At 48.4% G+C, this 19,123-nt stretch overlaps 1 protein-coding gene, 6 non-coding genes and 1 pseudogene across 7 annotated transcripts; 5 read left to right on the top strand and 3 right to left on the bottom strand.

Annotated features, from left to right (window-relative positions):
* Positions 1 to 148: 148 nt before the first annotated feature.
* On the top strand, positions 149 to 221 carry TRNAK-UUU. Its single transcript has one exon. It is a non-coding gene; the product is annotated as a tRNA-Lys (tRNA).
* A 148-nt stretch (positions 222 to 369) lies between these two features.
* Positions 370 to 617, top strand: LOC114515327 (annotated as a pseudogene).
* Positions 618 to 1,330: 713 nt separating this feature from the next.
* On the top strand, positions 1,331 to 1,402 carry TRNAQ-CUG. The gene has a single exon. It is a non-coding gene; the product is annotated as a tRNA-Gln (tRNA).
* A 445-nt stretch (positions 1,403 to 1,847) lies between these two features.
* Positions 1,848 to 1,929, bottom strand: TRNAL-UAG. The gene has a single exon. It is a non-coding gene; the product is annotated as a tRNA-Leu (tRNA).
* A 464-nt stretch (positions 1,930 to 2,393) lies between these two features.
* Positions 2,394 to 2,481, top strand: TRNAR-UCU. The gene is given in 2 exon segments: positions 2,394 to 2,430; positions 2,446 to 2,481. It is a non-coding gene; the product is annotated as a tRNA-Arg (tRNA).
* A 270-nt stretch (positions 2,482 to 2,751) lies between these two features.
* On the bottom strand, positions 2,752 to 5,841 carry HES7 (hes family bHLH transcription factor 7). The gene is made up of 4 exons (XM_028534587.2): positions 5,482 to 5,841; positions 4,488 to 4,583; positions 3,823 to 3,910; positions 2,752 to 3,502 (listed from the first exon to the last, which is right to left on the bottom strand). The coding sequence occupies exons 1-4, from the start codon at positions 5,521 to 5,523 to the stop codon at positions 3,051 to 3,053; spliced, it is 678 nt and encodes a 225-aa protein (XP_028390388.1). The 5' UTR covers positions 5,524 to 5,841; the 3' UTR covers positions 2,752 to 3,050.
* Positions 5,842 to 7,143: 1,302 nt separating this feature from the next.
* TRNAG-GCC lies at positions 7,144 to 7,214 on the top strand. Its single transcript has one exon. It is a non-coding gene; the product is annotated as a tRNA-Gly (tRNA).
* A 10,510-nt stretch (positions 7,215 to 17,724) lies between these two features.
* TRNAS-CGA lies at positions 17,725 to 17,806 on the bottom strand. Its single transcript has one exon. It is a non-coding gene; the product is annotated as a tRNA-Ser (tRNA).
* Positions 17,807 to 19,123: the final 1,317 nt, after the last annotated feature.

Below are 19,123 nucleotides of genomic sequence, written 5' to 3'. Positions count from 1 at the left end.
ATCAGCAATCGCCGGCTACCCTAGCTTCTTAGGGTCTGTGCCCAAACTATTTGAATACATATGTACAATTACCCTTCAGTTTTGCGAGCACGAACTTTTGCAAGTAAAATACTATTAAAGAGAGAACAGCGACTACGAGGCTAAGGGAGCCCGGATAGCTCAGTCGGTAGAGCATCAGACTTTTAATCTGAGGGTCCAGGGTTCAAGTCCCTGTTCGGGCGTCCAATTCCTTTTCTATCAGAACAGCACCGTTCATTTTTTTTTAGTACAATTGAGTATTTGCGTTCCTTCGAACAAAACAAAGGGAAAGAATAACGAAAATACTAATACTTAATTTTAAAAGGATGTGATGGCCGGACCGCAGTCACCATGGATACGAGTCGTGTGCAACCAATCAAGCTAGCCAGGGTCAACTGGCCCCCCAGGGACAGTGCAAGCCCATATGTGTGAAATTCATGGACATCATGAGTCGCTCGATCATCCGCAGCGTGAAAGGCCCGGTGAACAAGGGCCTCACCCTACCGGAGTCACAGCGAGAGGCTTCGAGGCTGCGCTGGATTTGTGTCAGGGTCTTGAATGTCTGGGTGGACCACATGGCCCATGGGAATGATATTTGAATGTTAAACAAAGAGTTTTTATTGTCTGTTTTAAAAAGTGGTATTAAGTGAGTCAGGGTTTTAGTTTTTAGAAGGTAGAACGAGTAACGGGAAGGAAAATAGAGGTATTTTAGAGTATTACATATGGGAGTCATATATGCTAAATTTACATTTTCTAGTAACTGTATTTAAAAAAGAAAGAAGTTTCACCAAGATGTATAAAAACTAAATGTGTGAAGTTTTTTGTATGTCAGTTATACCTCAATAAGGCTAAAAATGAAATAATAATAATAAAAGAAGAAGAAAAACCTGTGGAGGTAGCAGGAGTACGTGGGAGTTCTCTGTACTTTCTTTTCAATTTTTCTGGAAACCTAAAACTGCTCTAAGAAATAAAACCTGTTATTTAAAAAAGAGTGGAAATAAACAGTCGAAATTAATTTTAATAACATTTTATTTAACCCAAAATATCCAAAATCTGAGCATTTTAACACATAATCAACATTTTATATTCATAAAATTATAACAATTTTATGTTGTTTTTTCTAAGTACAGTTTCTATTTTATACTTACAATATACCTCAATTCGTATTTCAGTGTTTGATAGCGGCTTCTACCTTATCCGACAGCTGTTTTTATGTTGTTTTGTCTTCTGTAAAAGGCAAAGCATAGAAGAGTTAAGTACAACAGGGAGTTGGCTAATATATAAGTATTCAGAAAGGAGTGCGGTGCGTGTAGGTTCCATGGTGTAATGGTTAGCACTCTGGACTCTGAATCCAGCGATCCGAGTTCAAATCTCGGTGGAACCTTATGCTTTGTTTTCACTAACTACCGATGTGTCCCGTTATTAGTTTTTGTATATCACATGCTTTTATGATCTGAGATAATCTAAAAAGAAAACTACAACCCAATGAGCTTTCCAGAGTGGGTAGTTGGATCCTCTAGCACACCGTGAGGAAAACACACAACAAATCACATCAATTTGTGTATGAACAAGTGTTGCACTTGTTCTGAGATTTCAGAATGTTATTTGAAGACATTTGAGGACATGAAGTAATGAGGGTTACTTTAGCAGTTTCCATCACCGTTATGGTTTAGGGCTGGGATGCAGACCTCGGTAAAATTATGTCTGGAGTACCAGAGAGGGAAGACAGTGGTGAGACTTTTACCAGGAGTCCTCATAAAATTGAGGAAGATCCCACAAGGTCTTGCATGATCTTACACGGAACATAACCCACGAGAAAAACTCTGACTTGGCAGCGGTGGGATTCGAACCCACGCCTCCGAAGAGACTGGAGCCTAAATCCAGCGCCTTAGACCGCTCGGCCACGCTACCCATGTGAAGCAAACGCTTCTCCATAGTCCTCCTAAGAGACTGTAGAAATGTAAGCTAGAGACAGTTGTATTTAATTAGTCGTTTTTCTTTGGAAAAAATTTAGATTCAGAACTGCGAAGCTGCGGATGGCAAAGCAGGTAAACCAAAGAAAACAGAAACACAGAAATTTACAACGAAACGAGTTTATTTGGATGGGTGGGGCCACATCTGGGAGTGGGGGTGCACCTGGGCTGGAAGCAATCCCCCAAGCAGGCAGCCGGAGCTCTGTACTCGCCCCCTCGCTCATATTTGGTTACTCTCTCTTCTTCCACCCATGTGCGCCCGCACTCCCACCTGGCTCACCTGCTTTTCGCCCGCTACCTCTCCCAGGCAGGCCTCGGAAGTCCAAACAGCGCGCTCTTGGCCACCCTCCCCCTCCCCCACACTATTACCCGTAAGCCGTCAGAGGTGGAGGTTCGACAGTGGGCTCTGTGGCGCAATGGATAGCGCATTGGACTTCTAGTGATGAAATGAGCGATTCAAAGGTTGTGGGTTCGAATCCCACCAGAGTCGATTTTATTCAAAGTTTTTCTTTTCTATATCCGATTTTTTTCTTAAAGGTTCCCCCATCCCTTCTCCCCCTACCCTATCTATGTGTTTCCACGTTTTCAGCTCCAACCTCAGTCTTCACTCTGCTCTCTTCTTTACTTACCTGTCTGCCCCGGGGCTTGGGCCATGAAGAGCAAGACTGGGGTGGGGGAGGGGAGGGATGGGAAACAAAAGGGAAGGGAAAGTGGGCGTGGACGCCGAGATAAAGGCAGGCCCCTGGTTCTGGGACACACGGGGGTTTAATAACCACTTTATTCCATGCACTAGGGACTCGAGAAGGGACTAGGGCTGGGCTAGGGGCAAAAAAGGTACAATCCTAGACACGGGGGAGGCGGGGTTGGGGAAGGGGACAGGAACCAGGGAAATATATATTTATATAGATACTCTAATATAGACCACATCTCACCCGCGCGCTACGCCCGCACGCCCCGCCGCCCTCCCCAACACCTCCTCACCCCGACGCCCGGGTCCCTCTGCTGCCCTTAGGCGGGAGTCTCTACCCTACCCCCAGCCTCACCCCCACCCCCCAAAATTTAGGGCCAAGGTCTCCAGAAAGAGGGCGGCGGGGGCGGCGGGGCCTTGGGCGCCCCATCTTGTCTGTGAGGCGGCGGAGGAGGCGGGAGCAGTCCGGTGAGGGGCGCCGGCTCGCCGGAATCCCCGGCGCGGGGGGAGCAAGGGGACGGGGACCAGGCACAGCGAGGGCTAGAGCAGCCCTGGTGCACTGGGGGGCGCTGGTGCAGCGCGGGGCCAGGCGCCGGGGCGGCGGGGTCCAGCGGTGGGCGCGCGGCTTGGGGCCTCGGATCTACGGGTTCCGGCCGAGGCGGCTTGGGGCGCAGGTAGATGTGCAGCGCAGAGAAGAGCTGGGCACGGGCGGCTGGGCTGGAGTCGTGCGCGAAGGCCGCGAGGCGAAGCAGGCACTCGCGGAATCCGGACAAGTAGCAGCTGGCGAGCGCCTCGGCGTCCTGGGCTGGGGACCGGGAGACCCCTGGAGCCGCGGCGGTGGGTGCGGCCGACGAGAGGACGGGCAGTCAAGGCAGGGGCCCAGCAGGGGTAAGGGAAGGGGCGGGGCGCAGAGGTACCAAGTCCCGACAGGCGCACAGAGACAGGAAACCAGATGGACGGACGGAGAGAGAAAATGAGGGAGACACAGAGACAGACACGCGCGGGTGTTATTAACCTCGCCTCAGAGCAGACTCTGCCACCCCCCAAGCCCACCATCCACGGCAAATTCCGCCCCGTCTACCCCGGCCCGGACCTCGGTGAATCCCCTCTCCCTCCCTCCGCTGCCCCACCCCCGCGCTGTACCCGGGGGCTCCACCCGGCTTCGCTCCCTCAAGTAGCCCACGGCGAACTCCAGTATCTCTGCTTTCTCCAGTTTCGGGTTCCGGAGGTTCTACAGACGGGAGGGGAGGAAGCAAAGACAGAGGGGTGGGGAGAGAGGGGGAAAGTGGCAGGGGGAAGAAAGGAAGGAGGGATGCGGGAGCTGGGGGTGCCCCCGGACCACATTTGCGCGCTGACCACAGAGCGCGCTACCAAATGCGGAGTGGAGATGACCAAGAATGGTCCTCACCCACCCTAAGTCGAAACTGTCCAACCCGAGGGAATGAAACCGATCCCGCATTATGAGGAGGGCATTTGAAGTAGCAAACCCAATGACTGAAATTAACTCCCCTGCTGGCTGTTTTAGGAGTAGGGGAAGGAAGAGGAAGAATTTGCAGACCCAGAGGTTGAAACGCACCCACCCTGGAAGTGAAATTTATAGAACCGGGTGTGAAACTTACAGACCCGAGGGGTGGCCATGAAGATCGCGTTCTGAGAGCAAGAGGGGGTCTGGGATGGGATTCCAAGGGCGGGACTCAGGTCAGGATGCGTTGGGGCCAGGGTCGCCAGTGCAGCCAGTTTATGTCCCCACCCAAGTGGGAAGCCCTGGGACGCAAGAACGGGATGCTTGGGGGTCCAGAAAGACTGACCTGGTCCCGGGTGCGCTCCAGCAGCAGCAGCCTCAGCTCTTCCAGGCTGCGGTTGATGCGATCTCGGCGCCGCTTCTCCACAAGCGGCTTCAGCATCTGCGACCAGCAGAAAAGGGAGAGCGGGCCGACCGGACCAAGACTCAGCGCGGCCGCGCGGGTGTCGGAATCGCGCGGCTGGGATAGTCCCGCCTCCACCCCTTCCCCAAGACTCCTGAGAGTCTAGGACCCAACCCATTCGATCCCTCTCCATTCCCCCTCCCAACGCCCCTAGGATCAGTTTCTGAAGCTCGCCTCCTCTCTCTCCCGGGTCTTCTGAATTCTCCTCTCTCAGTCTTGTCCTCCCTCCTCCCCTCTGTGTCTCTCCTTCTCCTCCTCTTTTCTCTCTACTTCTCCGCATCGTGCAGTCTCTCTCTGTCTCAGTGGAGAACTTTGGGGGCCCTCTTTGCGCCCAGACACGTGGGCCACAAGGTGCTGGACTGAGAGTTGGCGACCCTGAGTGTAGAAAGTGAGATACCCAGCGCAACCGCGCCTCCTCTTCTCTCTCTAACCCGTTTAAGCGGTCACCGTTCTCAACTGATTCTAAAATCTTCCATCCGGTCTCCGGCTTCTGGTACCAGTGCCCACTGAGCCAGCCCGCGTGGAGCAAGTGTATATCTCCGCGTTTTGTTTCCACCCTCCTTCCTTAGCTCTGTGCTCCTCTTGGTTACTTCACTCAAACACCAGCCCCCTCCCAGGCCCTCGAGGCATCAAGCTGCCAACTCCCATCATCCGAACCCCAGACCTCTGCTTCTGCCGCCCACGCAGGTCCTGCTCGGACCCTGTTCCCTTCTTCTTAATTTGCAGATTTCTCCCCAACTCTTGGCTGCTTGGATCTCCCGTGCGCACCTCCCCCTTCCAGCCCAGCGTCTCCAGCCTCTTCTTAGACCCACGGTCTCAGAGACACGGTCCCCTGACTGGACCAAGGATCTCTGCTCCCTCTTCTCCCGCCTCTCACCTTGGGGCCTTCCCTATTCTCGGCTCGATCCCGGGTGACCATCTCTCCTTTGGATCCTGGTGTGGACCGAGCCTCTGTGCGCGTTGTGCCTTATATCCCTCAGGCTCCCGGGTGGGGGACAGGGGAGACCCGGACCCGCCCTCTTAGGCACCTGGATCCCTCCCAGCTTGGCCGGGGGCACGAGGCTCCCGGAAAGGGGAGGAGCGCAAGGGGGAGGGGAAGGAGTGGACCTGGCCTGGGAGTGTGGGAAATGAGGGGTCAATGCAGCACCAGCTGGTTTAGGGACATAAGGCTGTATAATAAGGCGGGTCCCAGCTAAAGGGAAGAGGTTATTAGGGGGAGATGGTTCAGGTGATTTGGGGGCAAAACTGACCCGTAAAGTAGAAGTTAGCCAGCCCTAGGCTAGATCCTATACATCTTTCCCCAAATTTTACCTCCTGTGTAAGATTGGGAGAGACCTGAGTGTGCGAGGTGGATCTGTCTAATTCAACTGGGGCTCTGTCTGGAGGTGGAAGAGAAGCTCTGTATGATCTAAGGCAGTTGAATTCAATTTCCGCATCAGGGAAAGGGACTTGGTCCACACATCAGAGTCCGGAGGAACGAACGATGGTCTACTGCACTCATGAGCGCTGGGCACTGGTCTAAACCCCGATAGTTTTATACTGAGATATGCACTAGAAAGGATGTCAGGGGTATATTATCAAGTATCTACTATAGAATCAGAATAAAGTAGGTGATCGGGAAAAGGATCATCCTGAGGGATATCTGGAATGGGGCGGGGGGACCCTCAAGGAAGACAGAGCAAAGATTTGAAGTACAGGTAGGAGTGGAGAGAACTTTCCATTTACAAGTTATTTGATTCAAAATATAGGACAGTTAGGCATGTGGCTCCCAGAACACCTGATACAAGTGTGCTCGCTTTGCTTATTCCCAGGAACCCCCTCGTGACTCTAGGGGAGCAGGTAGTTTTCCTGAAGGGACAAGAAAGGGATACGAAAAAGGGATCAACACCAACTTCAAACCTATACCATGACCCTCTGCAAAATGATGGGTGAACATGCGGAGACTTCAGGACAAAATGCGAAGATAAAATCAGATTTAACGGGACAGCAAAAGTGCTAGGGACAAGGAGACGTAAAGACAAGGTTGGAGGCCGAGTCGGAAGATAGCTGCAGAGTCGGAAACGAATGGGACTCCGCTTAGCCCTCTCATGCCCCTCCACACTTTATTGTTTTTGCACGGAGCCTGCCATGCCAAAGCCCGAGTCCCAAGGGACACGGACCTTGGGGAGGACGCTCCCATTTGGGTTCAGGGCCCCCGGTAATCCCACCTCCCCCTACCTGGGCCAAATGGGAGCGCAGATGTGTGGCCCCAGCAGCCCCCGATGCCCCCCTCCTTGGGAACCTGGGCTCAGGCTGAGTTTTTCTCACCTGCACGCGAGATTTGGGAGCCCCCGGCTGTTCGCACCCGGGTGTGGGGCCGCCCCTGGCCATATGGGGGATTTTATGGCCGGGTGGCCGGATTCCGGCGAGAGGAAAGATGGCCTGTTCGCTCCACCCCGGTGAACTATTCTGTCTCTCACTGGGTCCCCAGTTCATACAAGGCACCTGACCAACCCTACCTTAATCTCTTGTAAACTTTGCTAAAGGTGTACTTGCATGAGCATTGGTGGTTCAGTGGTAGAATTCTCGCCTGCCACGCGGGAGGCCCGGGTTCGATTCCCGGCCAATGCAACGTGTGCTTTTTTTTTTTTTTTTTTTTTTTTCCTCTCCTTTTCCCCCAAACGGAAAGAAACCTGATGATTCGTCTGACCAGCATCTTTGTTCAATATATCAACCAAATATTAACATTTAACTTTTTTACTTTATCGCAGGGTTCGACGCTCTGGATGGAGATATTGATTCATATGTCCTCACACGCCCCTCTTCCCCGCCAGGGGGTCCTGCTGCCTTCTCCACCCCTTCCTCCGCCCCGGGTGCCCGCACCTCCGCAGGCGTGACCCTGAGAAAAGACACCGCGCTCGGATCCCTACCCCGGGGGTCTTCTGGACCGAGGGGCGGGGCGAGGTATTCCCGCCCCACGCGCTCTAATTGCCCTGTTCTTCTTTCCATTTCCCGCCTCACTCTCTCTCTCTCTTACCTCCTGTTCTCTCTAAAGTGCCCTTTCTTTTTCCAAGTCTAGGTGTCTCAGCCTTTTTTGTCGCAGTTTTTCTGTGCTGAGTACCTCTTGGAGTCTCTGTCTCTATACTTCACGTTCTCTCCTGGTCTCAGCAATTTCTGCGCTCATCTCTCTGGTTCTTTACTTGTCTCTGCTTCTTTGACTCCGGGAGTCTCCGGCCTCTCCGTCTCTCTCTGCATCTGCGACTGCGTCTCGATCTCTGGGTGTCTCCGGGTCTCTGGGATCTCTTGCCTGCTCTCGGGGTCTCTGTCGCCTGCCGGCACTCTGCGCTCCCACGCTCCTGCCATTCCCTGGGAAGCTCGCTCACACCTCCAGGTTCCTGCCACCTCCTCGCCCGCCCCTTCCCGGCGGCTTTGATCCCGCACGCGTCGGGCCGGCGGGCGTCGGGGCACGCTCGCCATATGCAGTGGCCACTCGTAACTGGGGGCGGGGGCGGCCTGGCTCCCCGCAGCGCAGGTTTTCTTCTGTCTTCCGGCGTGTTCCGCCTCCCTCAGCGCCCCTCCTTCTATCCCTGTCTCTGACTAGTCTCTGAGTCTCTGAGCCTGGGTCTCCGCCTTGTCTCTCTTGCTCACTCTGGAACTCGCTCTGGGTCTGTGTTTCTGCCTCTGGTTTCTGTCTCCTGTATCTTTCAGCCTGTTTCACTTGGGCCCGAGTCTGGGTCCTCTTGTCACTCTGGATTGTGTCAGTGACTGGGAATTCTCTCTTCTCAATTCTAAGGCAGAACAGTGGCCCCCAGAAGAAAATTGTACAACAGTCTGGGCATCTGTATGTCTTGCGAACAGTCGCTGTTATTATTTACGGAGTGCCTCCTGTGTATTCAGTATGGTTAGGCTTTGAGCATACATTGGGTCCGGGCTACCCTGAAGCTTACATTATAGTGGGCAGGGGAGACAGAAATAACTGAGAAAGCAGAAAATAATGTAAGTTCAGATGGTATAAGGCTGGGGCGGAGCGAGAAACAAGTAGATATGGCAATAACTTCAGAGGGAAGTAAGTGCTACTGTTACTCGGTGTTCAGAGGCAGCCTCTATCAGGAGGTGATATTTGAGCCTAGCTAAGCCAGCCATGAGTGCAGACAAAAGGAACAAGTGCAAAGGCTGTGAGGCAGGAACGGAGTTTGCTGGTGGGAGCTAAAGAAAGGAGGCCAGTGTCCCTGGGATGGAGAATTTAGAACGTGCAGATAAAAACTGAAGGCATAGCCCATCACACAGGGCCCTGGATCCTCCAGGAGTTTGGATTTTGGTCTAAGTGCCATGGGAAACCAGTGGAGAGTATTAATAGGAATGTTATATTTACTGACCTACTTTTTAAAAAGATTTTCTTTATTTATTTTTAGAGAGGGGAAGGGAAGGAAAAAGAGTAAACATCAGTGTGTGGTTGCCTCTTCAGCACCCCCTACTGGTGACCTGGCCCACAACTCAGACATGTGCCCTGATTGGATATTAAACCAGCCATCCTTTGGTTTGCAGCCCACACTCAATCCACTGAGCTATATCAGCCAGGGAATGACCTATATTTTAAAAGATCACTTTGCCTGCTGTGTGGAGGATGGAAGCAGGGATATCATCTGGGCTGCCAGAGCGGTCATCTAGGTAGACATGATTGTCACTTGACTGAGGTGGTGGCCATGGAGAAAAAAAGTGGAGACCTAGGTGTCTGGCTTCAGCAACAAGGAGATTGGTGGTGGCTTTTTTACTGAAATGGGAAGGAGGAGGGGACAGAAAAGGTTTGGGGAAAGAAAATAAGCATTAAACTTTAGTCAGGTTAGTTGAGATCCCCTTAGACATCCAAGTGGAGGTTCCAGGTAGTCCAGGGATATACAAGTTAGAGGGTCAGAGCTGGAGGGTAAATACAGGGAAGTTATTGGAATACATGGTTTTTAATGCTGTGAGATTGGAGTACCTAGGGAGAGAATAGAATATGGACTGAGAGAAGAGATTCAGCAAGGAGCCCTGAGGCATCCTAACACTTGAGGTCAGGTTGAGGAGGAAGAGTTGTCAAAGGAATCCAGAGTGATCAGAGAGATAGCTGAAAAGCCAGGGGAGTGGGGTGTCCAAGAAACCAAGAAAAGAATGTATATGAAAGAGGGAGCAGTGAGCTCTAGCTAAGCTGTTGGGAGGTCTAGTAAGAAGAGAGAAAAGCAACCATCCAGTTTAGCATCTTGGAAGTCACAGATGACCTGGGGGGAGAGTGACTGTGCAGCCCATTGAGCCGGTCGAGGTAAGAATGGAAAGTGAAGGCATGCAGACAGTGGGTATAGCCAACTCCATCAACAGTTTTCTGTGAACAGTGAGCAGAACAGTGTGTGGCAGGTAGGAGTAGAAGAGATGGGGGTTGCTAGAAAGGGTTTCAGGTTGATGGGAATAACCAAAACCTGTGGAGTGGGGAAGGGCGGAGGCAAAGTGGGCACACTCCAAGGCCAGGTTGAGGAATCAGCCTCAGCTAGTAAGTGGGCAGGTGAGACAGAGAGGGCTTGGGCCAGTTGGGGTGGGGAAAGGATGAGGCAAGTTATCTCTGGTTGCTCTCATTTTCTCAAAGAAGAATGAATCAAGCTCATCTCTAGAGGAAAAAGAGCTACATACAGATCGTTTGAGGACAAATGTGTGAAATGTTCACTTTATAGAGTAGGAAAACAAGCCTTCTAAACTAGAAGGATAAGGTTTCCAGGCAGGCTGAGAGTCCATCTGAGATGTGGGATCAAACATTTCAAGTTTCAGAGGCCAATTCACCACAAAGGTAAAGAAGTTTATGCTCCTTGGCTGGTGTGGCTCAGTGGATGGAGCACCAGCCTGCAAACCAAAGGGTCACTGGTTGGATTCCCAGTCAGGGCACATGCCTGGGTTGTGGGCCAGGTGCCCAGTAGGGGGCGTGCGAGAGGCAACCACACATTGATGTCTCTCTGCCTTTCTTTCTCCTTCCCTTCCCCTCTCTAAAATTAAATAAGTAAAATCTTAAAAAAAAAAGAAGAAGAAGAAGAAGAAGTTTATGCTTCAGGATCCCTCACTTACACAGGCCTCTGGAAGGGCCTAGCAACATTTTCACACAAATGTTGTGAAACATTTCTGTAAAATTTGCAAATTGAAGATATTTTTAACTATATATGGTAAAGACCACTTTCACTTTCCACTTCACTTTCCCCGTCACCACCCCCTACCTATGTTGGAGTGGCTGTGGCCATTTTGGGGGATTCATTTAGGGAGAAGGTGAGTTGGAAAGAAATAAGATGGATATTTTTGTGGGATATGTTAACATGGTTCCCAGTCATTCCACGTAAGTTTAGTCTCGTCACCCTGGTGTAAGAACGGCTTCCAGGAATACTCCTATCCCCTGTGCCCACTTACCAGGCTTTGTGCTGTGAAGGAGCAATGCCAGAGGGAACATGTGATATGAATGTGCCCAGTGACAAGAGTGGGTAGTAGAGTAGAAACAAGATTCGAAATGTGAAGAGCCAGTAGCTAGCCTGTGGAAAGTATTATAGGGGTGTTTGGGCAGATAATTAATACAAATATGTCATTTTTCTGGGCTTTGTGACATTTGTAAGCTTTTTCAATTTGTAAGTTATGGTCTCTTATTTCCCTCTAAATACTACTTTTTGTACTTAATTTTGTATTATTTTTCTAAAAAGCCCTCTCTGCTCCAAAACACACACACACACACAAACTTAATTAACAAGCAAAATAGAGACAGACTAAAGAGAGCAGGCTGAAAGCTGGGGTGGGAGGCGTTGTAGTTAGGGGGTGGAGGGACCCAGCAAAAAGAAAAAAGACTCATGGGCATCGACATCAACAACAGTGTGGTGATTGTGGCAGTAGGGGGTATAAAGGGAATAAATGGTCATGGAAGAACTAAAAAATGAATAAACTCCTCCATACACATACACATACACACACACACACTTCAGACTCCCCAAACCTGAGACCAGTTGTTGGGGCTGGGGGATTTTTCTCCAGCCACTACTTCTGTGCAGATGTGGCTCGAGGACATTCCCTCACCCCGTTCACAGGGTTTCTGGGGTTGTAGGATAGGGTCTTTCTGTGTTTGGCACACCTCTGTGTCAGTGTGGGCCTGAATATGTGTCTGTTTGTGGTTGTGTCTGGGTACATGGTGTGTGTATGAATGTCTAGGCCTCCAGCCTCTTCAACGCTGGGCCATGTCTGGGCTTGGGAAACGGGAGCTCCTGTCCAAAAGAGTTGGGCCCCTAGGGCGGCAGGGGGCAGGGAAAGGACTTAGACAGCACCAGGCTGGTGGGCTGATCCTGTTGTCTAAGCTTCCCCTCCCCTGCTGTGATGTCTCCACAGGCCTGGGTTCCAAGGCTCAGCTCCTCCCTCTTTGTTCTTCAAAGGGAAGGCTGGCTTCCTGGGACCCCCTGGGTCCTGGGTAGGGGGAGTACCTGGAGGGTTGGATCCTGGAGCATTGGGGGTTGGGAAGTAGGAGGACCTGGGCTCAAGATAGAAGACCTCCATATATCCCAAAACCAAAACACAATACTCCTTGCCCTTATGAGTCATACACTTCTTGTGGGGGAAACAGTCAAATGAATATTATACAAAACTTATCTTTTGTCAGATGGTGATAAGTGCTACGGAGAAAAGTGAAGCAGGGGAGTAGAGAGTGAAAACTACAATTTTAGAGGGTGTCACCAGGGAGGTAAACTGTAAGGTGAAGTCTCAAGCTACAAGGACATGGTGGGGGGAGCACTCCAGGCCAAGTGACAGAAAGGCTTGGCTTGTCAGAGGAACAGAGAGCAACAAGGGCCTGCATAGGCATGGCTGCAGTGGAGGTAGCAAGTGTAGAAGTTGTGGGAGGTTAGATTGGAGCCATAAATTGGAAGGCTGATCATGTAGAACCATCTAGGCCACTGAGAAGACTTTGTCAGGACATACTCATCTCTGGGTGAGCTGAGAAGCCGAGAAACCATTGGAGGGTTTTTTTTCCCCTTTGCTTTTTTGTTTTGTTTTGTTTTCTGGCATTTTTAATTTTTATATAGTTTCATACTTTCAGAAAAGTTACAATAATAATACAAGGATCCCTGGCTGGTGTGGCTCAGTGGATGGAGCACCAGTCTGCAAACCAAAGGATCACCAGTTCGGTTCCCAGTCATGGCACATGCCTGGGTTGTGGGCCAGGTCCCTAGTAGGGGCGTAGGAGGGACAACCACACTTTGATGTCTCTCTGCCTCTCTTTCTCCCTCCCTTCCCCTCTCTAAAAATAAATAAAATCTTTTAAAAAAGTAATACAAGGAACTCCAGTACAGTCTTTTCCCAGGCCCATTAGTTGTTTGCATTTGCCCCCTTTGCTTTATCACTGCCTTCCAAATATAAAATATGTGTTTTCTGGACCATTTGGGGGTACGTTGGAAACATCAGGCCCTTTTGCCCCTAGTCACTCAGTGTGTACTTCCTAAGAACAAGGACAGTTGTAGCACAGTAGTATGTAATAGTACAATTACCAATATCAGGCCATTAAAACTAATATAATACTATTACTTAATCCCCAGTCCCTATTCAGATTTCCTCAAGTGTTCCACTGACCTCCTTTATAGCTCTTTTTTTCCCCCCAATCCAGGATCACATGTTGCATTTAGCTGTTATGTCTCTTTAGTCTCAATCTGAAAGAATCTTTTCTTTTTTTAACATTTAAAGAGTATTATTTTAATCACATGTTTTTCTTCAAACAGTCAAAAGCTAATTTATTTGGAAATATTGACTAGAAGGTCAATAACTTTGGAACCTGTGAAGGTATTCTATAAGCTTAGTGAAATGACGACACCGGGTGCTAGCCCCTGTGAAGAGCAGAAAGAGATTAGTATTTACGTGGCTCCCAATTTGGCAGAGCTGACAGTGCCTTCCGGGATGTCCGAGTTCTGGACGGCAGGACGGGTCCATAAGTCTCATATCTCCTCAGTCTCCCATCGTGCTTTCATTTGTTTGTGTCCTTTTGTTTTGCCGTTTTCCTACTCCTCCACACCTACTTTTGCCCTTGTTGAAAATAGACTTTCCACCTCTGGCTGGTGTGGCTCAGTGGATTGAACATGGGCCTGTGAACCACAGGGTGGCTGGTTCGATTCCCGTCCACAGTCGGGGCTGGGTTGCAGACCATGACTCCGCTGTGGGACATGTGAGGGGCAGTCACACATCGACGTTTGTCTTACTCTCTTTCTCCCTTCCCCTCTCTCTAAAAATAAATAAGGTCTTTTTAAAAATAAAGAAAATATACTTTCCCCTTCCCCTGGCTGCCTGGCTGGTGTGGCTCAGTTGGTTGGAGCATCATCCAATGAACCTGTTTTGGTTCATCGGAAAGAAACTGATGTTTCTTTCATTCTCTCTAAAACCAATAAACATTTTGTAAATGTCACTTATGATTCTTTAATTTTCCTTTTTTCCAGAAGGCTTCTATTGAGTTTTCCTAGATTGCTGTCTAGTTGGCTTTCCATTCTATATCCCTGATTCCTACTCTTCAGAGGCAAATTGACAGCTCATGTTTGTTCTACCATTTGAATCTATGCTTCATATTTTTTCAGTAACATACTGTGTACTTGATTGCCTTTCCCCCATCTTAGATGCTTTCTACTGGCTTTCTACTCTATTCCTCCAGAACCCTGTCCACACATGTTTTTACTTCTCCCTTATTCTTCCAGTTCTGTTATTGTAATTTTTAGTTAAATGGATATTTAATGTTTATATAATTATGATAAGGTAAATATTTTTGCACTTGAGTCACCTTTATTGTAATGTTATTTTTCATGGAGTTAATAATTGCTTTATTTTTTGGTTTATTTAGTTTTCCATAATGTATTATTATTTCTTTTTTTTTAATTTGAATCATTGTTCAAGTACAGTTTTCTCCCTTTTACTCCCAATCCTGCCCACCCACCCAACCCTCCCCACTTCCCTACCATTACCATCCTCCCCCTAGTGTATTATTATTTCTTTATCCAAACTTAATTTAAACGGTCAGATGTAAGCAAACAGGTCACATAATCCTTCAATTTCAGCTTGAAAAATTTGTTTAAAGGGTCTTCCTTCTGGAGCATGCTTACTGCTTCAACCTGGACTGGTTGCTGCTTCTCTTTGCCACGCTGCTCCTGGGGTTCTCTTTACTGTCACCTGGAGAAGCCCCGTCACGTGATTTTTGTGTTAGACTCTGGGCTTCTTATAACTCATGTCCTCTTGACTTACTCCCTCTGTTTTGGTGTCACACAGTCTCTATTTCCTTTGAGAAGGGATGGGTGGGATTCTTTTTTAACATTGTATGTCTGAAAATGTCTTCACCTAATTCAATAGCTTGGTTAACAAGCTCTAATCTGGAAGAATCTTTGTTGTTGATCTTCACAGTTTTGTAGAGTTTGGGGTCGTTATTTTGTAGAATGTCCTTCAGTTTGTTTTGTCAGATGTTTCTCCATAGAGAACAGTCAGATTCAAATTATTCAGATTATGCACTTCCAGCAGAAATGTCACCACAGAAGTGATGTGTCCTCAATGCATCACATTGGAAGACACATGTCAGTGTGTCCCAACACTGAAATATTCACTTGGATCACATGGGTATAGTGGTGTTTGCCAGAGTTCTCCACTGTAGAGTTATTATTTCCCCTTAGTAGTAATTAATATGTAATTTGAAGGAAGACATTTTGAGATTCTTCACTACCTCATCAAAGGTCACCCACTAAGGTCATGTCCGCTGCTGATTTCTAACCTCAGCACTCCTATATTTATTAGTTGGCAGTTTACTGAAAAAAGCTTTCAGTTTTCCTCCCATTTACTTATTTATATTGGTATGAACTTTGGATTCATTCTTGATTCAATGAGCTATAATCCACCACAATCATTATTTATTTTAATGCTCAAATTGTCCCAGATTTGCCAATAGGAACCCCCTTGACTACAGCCCCTAGCTGCTGTGTCTTTTTGATATATACCCAACACTTCTTGAGTACCTCTTTACTTTCTGGTACAACAAAATGTTTCAAGATTGTTTTGTAATTCCCCAACCACAGTTCTGGAATAAGCCTTTTCCCAAGGATCTCTGGTTCAATTTGGTAAAGAATGATATTCATTAACCAAGATCTGGACACTTGGCATACTTATCACTACTCATGTATCCTTCCTTTTAGGCTCTCCCAGTGGACAGAGCTAGGAAATATATTCATATGTATGTGTTTAGGTTATGTATGTGCATACATTTTTCTTCATCTATATACATTAAAAACCAGAAATTCATATTGATATCCCATTAAAAGAAAAGAGAAATGACAGAATCTAATTTATTTTTTAAACGGATTATTTTGCCCAATGTGTTTGGAGTAGACTGTAAGGGAACAAGGAACCAGAGCAGAAGGAAGGAAATAATTTAGGAGCTAATGTAGCAGCCTGGGTAGAAGATGAGTGTGGCTTGGGCCAGGGTGTGGTGGTAAAATAGTGACAAGGAGTCCATTTTTTTAAAGATTTTATTTATTTATTTTTAGGGAGGGAAGGCGGGGAGAGAGAGAGAGAGAGAGAGAGAGAGAGAGAAACATCAATGTGCGGTTGCTGGGGGTTATGGCCTGCAACCCAGGAATGTACCCTGGCTGGGAATCAAACCTGGGATACTTTGGTTCCCAGCCCAAGCTCAATCCACTGAGCTACGCCAGCCAGGGCTTACAAGGAGTCCATTTTTTTTTTTACATAATTTAAATAAGAAATTGCTGAGTGATTCAATGTGCAGTGTGTGAGAAAAGAATCAGAGACGATCCTAAGGTTTTTAGTCTGACCAACTAAAGAAATGGAATTTCCATGAACTGAAATGGAAAGACCCACAGGTGAAGCAGGTTTTGGGGAGACCACCAGGAATTTGTTGTGGATATTTTAAGTTTGTAATTGGCTACTAGATATTCAAGTGGAAATGATACACAGGCAATATTATATATGCATCTGGAATTCAGGGAAGAGTTCTGGAGCTGGAGATGAAAATTTTGGAGGCATTAATGTATTACTAGTTGATATGCAAAGCTCTGAGACTGGAGATCACTAAAGGAGTGAGTACGATAGAGAAGAGGTTGGAAAATTGAACCTTGGGAACAGTCTGACATTTAGAGATCCAGAAGATGATGAGCCAGCAAAGGAGTCTGTGAATGAACTGCTAATGAGGTAGAACGAATATCAGAAGAGTGTGGTCTCCTAGAAGGCAAGTGAAGAGAGTGCTTCTAAGAGGGAGTAAACTTGTGTGTCAAATGGTCATTTGGTAATCTTAACAAGAGCAGCTTTGATGAATTGTGGGTGGGGGGTTGGGGAGGTGCACCGTAAGAGAGATGGTTCAAAGGAGACTGGGAAGATAGAATTAGAGACAGTAGGTATAACTAACTTTGCAGGAGAGGGGAACAAAGGAATGAGGTGGTAGGGGGACATGAGGTCAAGATACCTTTTCTTGTCTTGCTTATTCTAAATTGGAATACATTTCAGTGTGTTTGTAGGCTGGTAGGAATTATCCAATTAGACTGGAACAATTTGATGGTTCGGTAAAGAGACAGGTGTTCTTGAGCCCTTGTGGGCCAAAAGGGAAATGGAGATCTATCTAGTAAGTGTAGGGGTTGACCTAACTTGGAAGGGTTCATCTACAGTAATGAGGGAAAGGAAAAGCATGTGGCCACAGACAGACAGACGGACAGGTAGGTAGGTTGGTGGATATCGATGGGGAAATGCCTTCAGAATGCCTCGTTTACTCACTGAAATTTCATACAAACCTCAGAGAGGATTCAGGGATTTGTGGCTTGAGGTGTAAGGAGAATGAAATAGTATAGGAGAGTTGCAATACGAACGGATTACAATAGCCAAATATTCTTCAGGAATCGCCTGAACTTGGTGGAGTTATGAATTCATATCGGCAGTTATTAGGCTTCTACCAACACAACCTTTAGAGGTGTATGTAGCAAGGGGTGTAAGGCCTGCTAGGGGGCGCTCGCGGAGTGGTTACGTGTGGCTGAATCCCTGCGAGTCCCAGAACAAATGGGAGATCTCCAAGGGAAGAAAGCAGCGGAGAAAACAAATTATTTTTCCTGAGGGCAGTAATGCATGTTCCCAAAACTACAGACGCTGTGAGCAGGATTCGAACCTGCGCGGGGAGACCCCATTGGATTTCGAGTCCAACGCCTTAACCACTCGGCCATCACAGCCACGTAGAGCTTGTAGCCTGTGCAACTATAGTTGCCTATAAACAGGCCCGCCTCTTGTGACCCTAACCCACCACCTAGAGATGCCTATGTATGTGTGCCCTGGATGGGTGCTGACAGTGTCTGCTTTGCATTAGCCATCAGCAGCCCTTGGGGGCAACTTTCCTTTCCCTGCTCCTCACCCGGAGCCAAATACAGCCCCAACAAAATAAGCCAAGATCCGAGGGCAGGGCCCTACACCCTTGAAGGCAAAGGATGCCCGCTTCAACCTGGGGCATGGAGGGGAAGTGGGAATCAGCCTAGAGATGCACACTGATAGAGCACGGCCACGGAAGTTCAAGGAATTTGACTTGGTAAGAATTTTTCGACGATTGCACTAAGAAGGCCCTTTGGAAGAGGCGGAAATGCGTTGGCCCCTCAGCAATAATGCACCACTGTCAACTGGCTCGGGTACTGCTGGAATCCAGGATCTCGTGTTTACTACGGACAGGCACTTTAACCACCCAAGCCAGTGCTAACATCTACAGATAGATGGACTACTTAGGCAGCAGCCAGTGAGAGGGACTACTTAGGCGGCCAGTGACAAATAATTACAGAATAATGGCTGATCCAAAGCCTTCAGTAACTGATCCCTTCCAGTTCCCCCTTCCCTTCCTAGGTTCTGTGATCTGAACCAGAAAGTTAATGCTCCACCCCTCCATCCACACTTTTGTGGGCCAACTTGACCATGCATGGGTGTGTGTGACTCCTGCTCTCCTAGTCACCTAGACACCCTTGGGCCTTTTCCTGTGTGCTGACAAAACAAACAAACAAACAAACAAACAAACAAAAAAGCCAAAGGCCTGCAACACTCAGGTTAAGGGGGTTCTTCCCCTCACTCAGGCACCATAACCCACAATGGAGCTTGCCTAAGTAAGCCCTTAGCCAGGGATCCCCAACCTCTGGGAGGCAGACCTGTTAAGGACTAGGCAGCACTGCAACAGGTGAGCTTGAATGTAGTGCACTTGATTCATCCCAGAACCATCCCACCCACCACTGGTCCGTGGATAAACTGTCTTCCACGAAACCTGTCCCTGGTACTAAAAAGGTTGGGGACTGATGCCCTTAGCCACAAGTTGCTCCTCATGTCTCCATCCCTGGACAAACGCAGCTAAGGTCATATTAGAGGTGAGAGCAGGATTTGAATTAGGTGGAGATTTAGCAAGCTCAGCAAGGCCCTTCAGCTGGAAAGGATGTGGGGAGAAGGGGGCTAGGAATTGCACATTCTCACCACCACCCTCCAGGGAGCAGGGCTACACCTCCCCACAAAGACCGCACCTC

The sequence above is a fragment of the Phyllostomus discolor genome, chromosome 8 (assembly GCF_004126475.2).
Source record: "Phyllostomus discolor isolate MPI-MPIP mPhyDis1 chromosome 8, mPhyDis1.pri.v3, whole genome shotgun sequence".
Taxonomy (NCBI): domain Eukaryota; kingdom Metazoa; phylum Chordata; class Mammalia; order Chiroptera; family Phyllostomidae; genus Phyllostomus; species Phyllostomus discolor.
This window is presented reverse-complemented; position numbering and strand designations above follow the sequence as displayed.

What these genes read in the sequence shown, in the direction of transcription:
- HES7 (XM_028534587.2), bottom strand. Translation starts at nt 5,523, where the DNA reads ATGGTCACCCGGGATCGAGCCGAGAATAGGGAAGGCCCCAAG. An exon ending in TGGAGCGCACCCGGGACCAG is followed by an intron (nt 3,911 to 4,487) that starts GTCAGTCTTTCT and finishes TCCCGTCTGTAG; the next exon opens with AACCTCCGGAACCCGAAACT. An exon ending in AAGCCGGGTGGAGCCCCCGG is followed by an intron (nt 3,503 to 3,822) that starts GTACAGCGCGGG and finishes CCGCGGCTCCAG; the next exon opens with GGGTCTCCCGGTCCCCAGCC.